We start from the raw sequence: 9,058 nt of genomic DNA, 5'->3' as shown, positions 1-9,058 counted from the left end.
ACACTAGGCTAGATGAAACCCTTATCAAGCAACTCTTGCAGTTGTTCCTTTAACTCCTTCAACTCCACCGGTGCCATACGATATAGTGTAATAGAAATGTACTAAGTGCCCGGCAACAAGTCAATGCCGAAATCAATATCTTTATCAGACGGCATGCCCGGAAGATCTGCTGATAATACATCTGGGAAGTCTCTCACTATCGGAACTAACTCAACAGTAGGAGTATCGGCCCTTACATCTCTCACAAGGGCTAGATATGCTTTACTCCCCTTCTCAACCATCTAATGTGCCTTAAGAAAGGACAAAACCCTACTAGAAATATAATCCAATGTACCCCTCCACTCCAACCACAGAAAACCTAGCATATCCAGTGACACAGTCTTGGCGTGATAATCCAAAATAGCATGATAGTGCGACAATTAGTCCATACCCAAGACCACATCAAAGTCTACTATGTTGAGCAGCAATAGATCAACTCTGCTCTCACAACCACTAATAGTGACTAAACACGAATGATAAACACAGTATACAATAATAACATCTCCTACAGGCGTGGACACATATACAGGAGGACTCAAAGAATCAAGTGAGATATCCAGATACTGAGCAAAGTAAGATGACACATATGAGTAAGTGGAGCCTGGATCAAATAAAACAGAGGTATCCTTGTGACAGACTGGAACAATACCTGTGATGACAACATCTGAAGTGGCAGCCTCCATCCTAACCGGAAAATCATAGAAACAAGTTTGTCCTCCCCCTCTAGGGTGACCTCTATCTGCCTGGCCTCTGCCCCTACCTGACGGTGCAGGTGGGGCGGCAACTGGAACTACAACCATGTCCTGTGAACCCTGTGGAATCCATGGAGTATGTGTAGTTTACGGAGGTGCACCCCTCCTAAATCTGGGATAGTCCCTCACCATGTGTCTGGTATCGCCACACTCAAAACAAGCTCTCAGTGGGCGTAGCTGCTGAAATTGACTTTGGACTGGTCGGCTGGACTAACCGCTAAAAGCACCCCATGCAAGAGGTGCACTGGACAGTGGCGGTGCATAATGGGAAACCTAAAACCTGAAAGTAGCGGGAGCACTGCTAGAAGCTAGAAGTGCTGAATGAATTGGCTAACTCACATATACCCTTCCATGACGGTTGTAGCTACAATGTGGCCACTACTAAATCCTCCAGCACCTCGAGGCCTCTTGGCCTCCTTATCCTCTCTCTCTCTTTGCCCCGAATACCCTCCAATCTCCAGGCGATATCCACCACCTGCTGAAACAAAGTGTCCGTCTCCAACTCTTGAGCGATGCTGAATCTAATACCATAGTTGAGCCCCTCGATGAATCTGCGGACTCGATCTCTGACTGTGGCAACCAAAGCAGGCGCATGTCGGTATAACTCACTAAAACTAACATAGTACCCCGGAGAAGTTGCTCAAACTCTGTACGCGATGCATCCCGAAGGGTCTGGGGAACAAACTCTCTCATGAACATTACTGAAAATTGAGCCCAAGTGAGTGAAGTTGCATCGGCTGGGCTACCCTCCACATAAGCTTGCCACCACCTGTAGGTTGCTCCAAACATCTGAAATGTTGTGAAAGTAACTCCGCTCGTCTCCATAATACCCATGGTGCGGAGAATACAATGTCACTTCTCTAGAAAAACATATGCATCCTCGGTAGCTAGGCCACTGTAGGTAAGAGGATAATATTTATTGAACCTCTTAAGTCTCAGCTACTCTTCCTCTAATGCCACTGCCCTGACCTCGGACTGAACCAGAACAATAGACTGCACTGGCATAACCTCCGAAACCTGATCAACATGGACCCGTTGCTCTGTAGTATGGGCCACAGGAGTTTGAGCTCCTCCCCCAGCCTGAGATGTAGCTAGTACAAGGGGAATCAATCCCGTCTGAGCTATTATGCGAAACATGCTCAAAAACTATGCTAAAGTCTCTTAAAGTGCAGGACTGACAACAGGCACCTCGGGGGCCTGCTTCTTGACCGGAGCTACTGGTGACTCGTCAATCGCTGCTCGGGCAGGTGCTCTGGCTGCACCACGTGCTCCTCCTCAGCCTCTACCTGACCTCGGCCTCTCATGGCTTAAGCAGGGAGCGCGGGTGTTTGGTCATCGAATACAGCAATGTGTCTCCTCACCATCTACGAGAGAACAGAAAGACGAAAACTCAGATTTCAAAATCAACAACTTCGCGCAATAAAGAATCAAAGAAGTGGAATTTTTCTAATAGTTTTGTAGCCTCTCGAAGATAAGTACAGATATCACTGTATCGATCCACGAGACTCTACTAAACCTGCTTATGACTCGTAACACCTATGAACCTAGAGCTCTAATACCAACTTATCACGACCCTAAAATCCCACTTAAGGTAGTCGTGATGGAACCTAGTCTCTAAGACTAGGTAAGCCTAACATTCATGAATAACTTAATAGAATTTAGCAACTAGATAATAAGATAATTCGATAGAACTCATAATAACTCTAAAACAGAACTTATGTAACAAGATTCCCAAAACCGGTAGAACTGAGTCATAAGCTTTATAGAGATAGTCTAAAAACCCTCTAATACAACATTGTCTGAATAGAAGATAAACAACAGTAAAAGTAATGACTGAAGGTGACTCCGAGGCCTATGAGCGCAAGCAAGTATACCTTGAAGTCTCCGGGATATATAGCCAAATCACTGATGCCTAGCCTGAGATGAGGTACTTGGATCTACACAAAAATGTGCGAAAGCATAGTATGAGTAAACCACAACGGTATCCAGTAAGTATCAATCCTAACCTCGGTAGAGTAGTGACGAGGCTAGGTCAAGACACCTACTAGGATAAGAAAAAACTAAACAAGTATAGTATAGTCTGATAATAAAAACGAAGAAATAGTGTCAATAGAGCAATACAATAAGGTAACTTAACAAATGAATTTAAAGCATTAAAGGCAAAAAGGATGGAACACATGATAAGAATATCAAGAAAACAATGCGGACAAATACAAGTGAGATAAATAAGGGATAACAACAAGAATCACAACCGAGGTACCGCCTGGTGTCTTCATTTCATAAGCACAACCACAATCTTTCCTTATACCGCCGCGTGAGCCTTGCATTTAGATAGTTTTGAAAATATTTTTTCCAATATAGCTACACGCACTTTAGCCCACCTTATGTCGTCGCGTGGCTTCAAGTAATTTTCTTAATAGCAACACGCACATAAATTCCACCTTATACCATCGCATGCACATTAACCCTATCCTTATATCGTCGCATGTGCATCAACATCACAACATAATAACAACCCGTGCCATAAGTGCCCATATGCCAAAACTTGCCAAAAATCAACAATATCAAAGTTTCCACAACATATAGCCCACGACTCAACCACAATATGAACAAGAATCGTAATAATAACAATATGAATGAAAATTACTCAACAAGAAAAGATATCTCAATAATTAACAACTTCAACCTCAATATGATTTTGGCTTTCATAACTTCAACTTCAATAACTCAAAATGAAGGTATTTCCACGAAAAGATAATTTTCACTTCAAAAGTACAACGTAAGCTTAACAAAAAAAGAGATCGTATGAAATAGTATCTATATCTAACTACATGGAATAACTCAACACGGAAGGGTATCATTAAATAACAACTCTAAATAAGAACAACTCGATAATAAAAGAGGTAACATGACAATAAGAGCGATAACAAAGGCAATTAAAACTTATAAGAGCATGTTTGATAATAAGGAATAGAGCATGTGATAAAAACATCAAGTAAAGCATGTAAGAGCTATTAAATAATGGAAAATATAACATGATATTACAATTTCTAATTTAATGCATGAAAGAATCTAAGATTCTAGTCCGTTCAAAATACCACACATAAGCCCGTGTACACACTCGTCACCTCGTGTACACGTCTTCCACATAATCCAAATAACACAAATCAACCCAAATCCTTAGGGATAGTTCCCCCACACAAAGTTAGGCAAGATACTTACCTCAAACAAGCTAAATTAATCCACTAGTAATCCTTTTCCACGAAAATTCGACTTTGGACTGCTCGAATCTTGTTAAAATAACTTAATACCATAAATACAAACCATAAAAAATAATTTCGGATAATAAAGTTGTAATATTTAAAGAAAATAAAAAGGTCAACTCTGAGCTCGCATCTCGGAACCGACCAAACTCACAAAATCTGAACACCCATTCCGATACGAGTTCAGCCATACTAAAATTATCCAATTCTGACCTCAAATGGGCCTTCAAACCCTTAATTTATAGTTTAGGGAGTTGTCACAAACTTTTCCAATTTCTCCAACTCAAAACACTAATAAAATAATAAAACAATGATAGAATCATGAATAATAAGCAAATCTAAGTTAAAAAAAAACACTTACCCCGATCCAATCCTTGAAAATTTCCTCCAAAATCGCCCAAAACCGAGCTCTCTAACTCAAAGTGTGGAAGATGAAATAAAACCCTCGACTCTAATCTTTTCTGTGCAGTTATTCCGCTTCTGCAGATATTTGGTCGCTTCTACGACTCCGCATCTGCGAAAAACGCGTCGCAGATGCGGCTACACTAAAGCCCAGCAATTTATGCTTATGCAATCCACACAACGCTTTTGTGGACCAAAGGTGCTTTAGTGCGTCCGCTTCTGCAGAAAGAGCTCGCACCTGCAGTCCGAAGACATCATGCAAAACTCCGCTTCTGCGGAAGATAACTGCATCTACGGTTGCGCACCTACACATGAACCTCCACACCTGCGAACACAGTTCACTAGGCACAATATCGATTCTAAGGTGCTGCACCTGCAGCCATACTATCGCAAGTGTGATTGTACCAGAACTCAGCAGGCATAGAAAATCTTCCAAGGCCAAAATGAATCCGAATTCAATCCGAATCTCACCCGTGTCCCTCGGGATCCCGTCCAAACATACCATCAAGTCCCAAAACTCATAACGAACATACTCGAAGCCTAAAATCACATCAAACAATATCAAATCTATGAATCACACCAAATTTAAGCCTATTGAATCGATGAACATTCAACTTCCAAAATTAATGTCGAATCATATCAAACCAACTACGAATGAGCTCAAATTTTGCACACTAAACACAAATGACACAACGGACCTATACCAACTTTCGAAATTATAATCCGAATCGGATATCAATAAAGTCAACTCTCGGTTAAATCAATCAACCTTCCAAACCTTCAACTTTTCAACTTTTGCCAAAAAGTCTCAAACCAACTTACGGACCTCCAAATCAATATCGGACATACGTCTAAGTACAAAATTATCATACGAAACTATTGGAACCATCAAAACTCTATTCCGAAGTCGTCCACACATAAGTCAAACTCCGGCCAACTCTTTCAACTAAAGCTTCTAACTTTGGGATTCAATGTCCCAATTCATTCTGAAACTCAACCGAAACAAACCAACCACCCCGGCAAGTCACATAGCCACAATTGAATATAAAAGAGGTAATAAATTGAAAAATTGGGCTAAAATAATTAAAACAGTTGGCCGGGTCGTTATAGAAACCGTGGAATTCGTCTTGAGTTCTTATTTTTCCCTTATTTTCTAGATTTTTATCTATTCTTGGGAATTATTTGAGATTGCTATCATGAATATGCATGGCTAAACTCATTTATTCTGGGGTTATGATTTTACATGAATGTTAATATTCGAAGATTGATTGACGATTTAATTTATCATATTAGGTTGTTGATTCATATCTTGAGCCTAATTATTTTACTGCCTAGATAACAGTGAAATACTATATATGAATCTTGAGTTGAACTTGAAAGATGTAATTTTTTATTGCAAAAGGATTGAATAGAGTGTGATCTTTGCTCTAGTCATTGGGGAATTGATTTGCGAATACAGATAAAAATATACTTATTTGTCGTGCTTAACCAATTGTGCAAGAAATTACTAATGTATTTTTTTTTATCTCTAATCTCATAGAATATAGGGGTTAGAATAAATTGAATAGGCGAGTAGAAGTTGTCAAATTTCTACGAGTATTATTGTCCTTGTATGTTATTAACCCAGATAAATTAATAAGTCTAGTTGATTGAAGAATTTAACATGATTGTTTCCTAACTGTGCTAGTTAATTAGTTTTTCTTTTAATTAAAATTATCATTGGTAGAATTAATTAAACAAAAATCACCTTGAACTTGTTCTTAACCCGATAAATTAAAAATTACTTGATTTAGTTTATAATTGATCACAAGTCCTCGTGGGAATGATACTCTACTCACTCTTTATTACTTGATTGACTGCGTATACTTGCGTGTGCGATTTAGGGCAACAGTAAGTGTCAGTATCGACCCCTCGTCACTACTTGTTTGAGACTAGACTTAATACTTGCTGGGTATCGTGGTTTTATACTCATAATAGATTTTTGCATATTTTTATGTAGGTTCTGAGACTTGTATTAGTGGTACCCTTTGAGCTGAGTAGGAGTATTTAGGAGACTTAGCGATGAGCTTCTTTACTTGATTCGATCTGCAGCACATGGAGTCCCCTTCCCTACTCATTTATATATGTCTATGTATTTTTATTTCCAAACAAATGTTGTTATTTAGTTGAGAATATATACTCTTATTATATGCTCATGACGATGTTGTGACACCAGATTTTGGAAGAGTTTGTGGGACTGTTGCGGTCGTATTTAGACCCTGTCTGAGATTCACATATTTTTGATATAAATTTAAGACTTATTTCGTCTTGTTATTTATATCATGAATTAGTTAATGACCTAACAATTGGATTCTATTATTGTTGTTGAGTATTGTCTTGCCTAGCAAGCAGGTTAGACGCTATCACGACGTTTGAAGGGATTTTGGGCCGTGACAAAAGCACTAGGTTCGAGAGTAAAAATTGGTGGTGGATCTTGAGTAGTCATTGGATGGGGGTGGATGAGGCTCTTTAGATTCCCTGGGATCGACCTCATTGGGTAATACCTCTTCTAGAGTATCCGAGATGAGAGGTGCTCTAGTTGGTAGACGACCTCGGCCCCTTATTTGGACACCCGCAGCGTGGGGTACCTAATTTAGATGCCACTTTCGGAGCAACAATAGTCTTTTTGATATCCTTGGTCTTTCTCTTTAGCTTCACTTTTTTATAATGCAAGAATTAGAAATCATTCCTAGAGTAAAGCTCTATCGCACGATCTAAAGTACTGAAGTAGGGTAGCATTCTTAAATGTTCGTGTAGTCTCCCAATTATAAATGTAATCGACAAAGCATCGATAGGGAATCTATTAGACATAGCACCAAAATATCCTAGGACACTTTTAAACTTTAGACTTCAATACAAAGTTGTTACGTCTTGAACTTGGGGGATAGACACGACACTCAATGCCTTATATTTATTCGGCTAAGCCGGTCACTCTCTAGCCTTGTTGAAATGAAATCGGCATCCAGACCTTCTTCTTTGGTCGAGTGAACCAACTTACCATGACAGAAGGAACAGTACAATGCATGACTAAAAGGAAGTTTAATGATTTCTGAAATTTTTAATAACTTGAAAAATTGTCATTTGATAAAACAATAGTTATTCTTACATGTCACATGAGACCTCAACCGAAATGATAAAAACATAACGTAACTTACTTTGTCTATGGAGCCTCTATGACATTACGAATTAAAATAATATTGTTGGCAGGGGTCGATAATAACCAAAAAAAATGTAATTGTCCCAATAGAATAGAAAATTGCCCCATGCATGAGATGGGGCTAACTAGAAAATGGGAGGAATAAGGGAGCAACTAACGAGTCCCCAGTTCGTCTGGAGCATCAAAATCTGAGTCCATGAACAAATGTTTCTCCCTCGACAAGAATGGACGTAAGTACATAGAGAAGAGCACTCGTGTGAATGGCAGGCTCCCCGTATATAGCATTGGGGACAATAATACATAGGGTACATGGGAAAGACAATATGCACCATTTCTTTCTCATAAGCATACAGAAACTAAAACTTCAAATAACTTGATCTTGAGGTGGGACTTCGTTATTTACCGACATAACCATCGCCACCATGTGTATCTCATAGTGCTTCGTACTTTGGCCCGTAACGGACTAAGCGTCTCACCACAATATCGTATGGAATGATATTACTTTCTAGAAATTTTTCATCCCCTACCAAGGGAGACTATCTTATCTTACCGAACCAGCGGTCCAACCATAGCACTACACCAACACGTGTAGCTACGGGTATTCGGTACTCTTGACCTATACTTTCTCGGTTACTTAAAAAAAATCCTAAAAACATTTTTTTCATTTTGTTATTTTCGGCACCCTTGGCCAAAAATTATTTCTTTTATGGTTTGGCTCAACGGCCATAAGACATATTCATGGAAAGCTTTAACATTCATTTTGATTACACTTGGAAGCTTAAAAACATATTTATCAATGTTCATTAAAGCTAAAACCTACAAACAAGGAAACAAGGCACTTGGAAAATTACTTAATCATGAGGGCACATTTTAAAACATGAACCGAATAAAAGAAAGATTCCATGAGAGGATTTTATCTCAATATACCTTGGGTGCTCAAGGTAGCTTAGTGCCTTGAGTTCAAATCAATGTTGTGAGATCTTACTCACTTTGGTTCAAGAACCCTAGCTTAGATCTTGGTTGAAATTCTTGAATCTAGGGATGAAATTCTATATTCTGCTCATAAATGGTATTAGGATAACATTAAATGGTGATAGGGTACCATAAATACAATATAAATACTAAACTTGGTGAGTATTTATGAGAGAGATGTTCCTTCTTCTCTCTAGAATAAAGTCCTCTGTAGTAAAAATATTTTTGTTTCTCTCTCTTTATGTCGTATAACTGTCTTTATATAGTGACATGGGGTTTCACGTAAGGTTTCATCTTGATACATGTAGGATACTCCAGTCAATCGGACAGTCGAAAGAAGGTCCGGATACTCGTGGAATGTGTCTAGATTCTCCCCTTATGGTGTAGATGAGGCATCCTCCGGACCTTCTCTCTTATCCAGACTCGTCTTTGGG

The 9,058-nt window shown here is 39.1% G+C and overlaps 1 protein-coding gene across 1 annotated transcript; it reads right to left on the bottom strand.

The window, feature by feature from the left end:
• Positions 1 to 419: 419 nt before the first annotated feature.
• Positions 420 to 839, bottom strand: LOC138907712 (uncharacterized). Its single transcript, XM_070198319.1, has one exon. It carries the CDS (start codon positions 837 to 839, stop codon positions 420 to 422), a length of 420 nt encoding a protein of 139 aa, XP_070054420.1.
• Between the last annotated feature and the right edge of the window lie 8,219 nt (positions 840 to 9,058).

This window comes from Nicotiana tomentosiformis, chromosome 3 (genome assembly GCF_000390325.3).
Source record: "Nicotiana tomentosiformis chromosome 3, ASM39032v3, whole genome shotgun sequence".
Lineage (NCBI taxonomy): Eukaryota > Viridiplantae > Streptophyta > Magnoliopsida > Solanales > Solanaceae > Nicotiana > Nicotiana tomentosiformis.
Note: the sequence above shows the minus strand (reverse complement) of the source record. Positions and strands in the feature narration are given on the sequence as shown.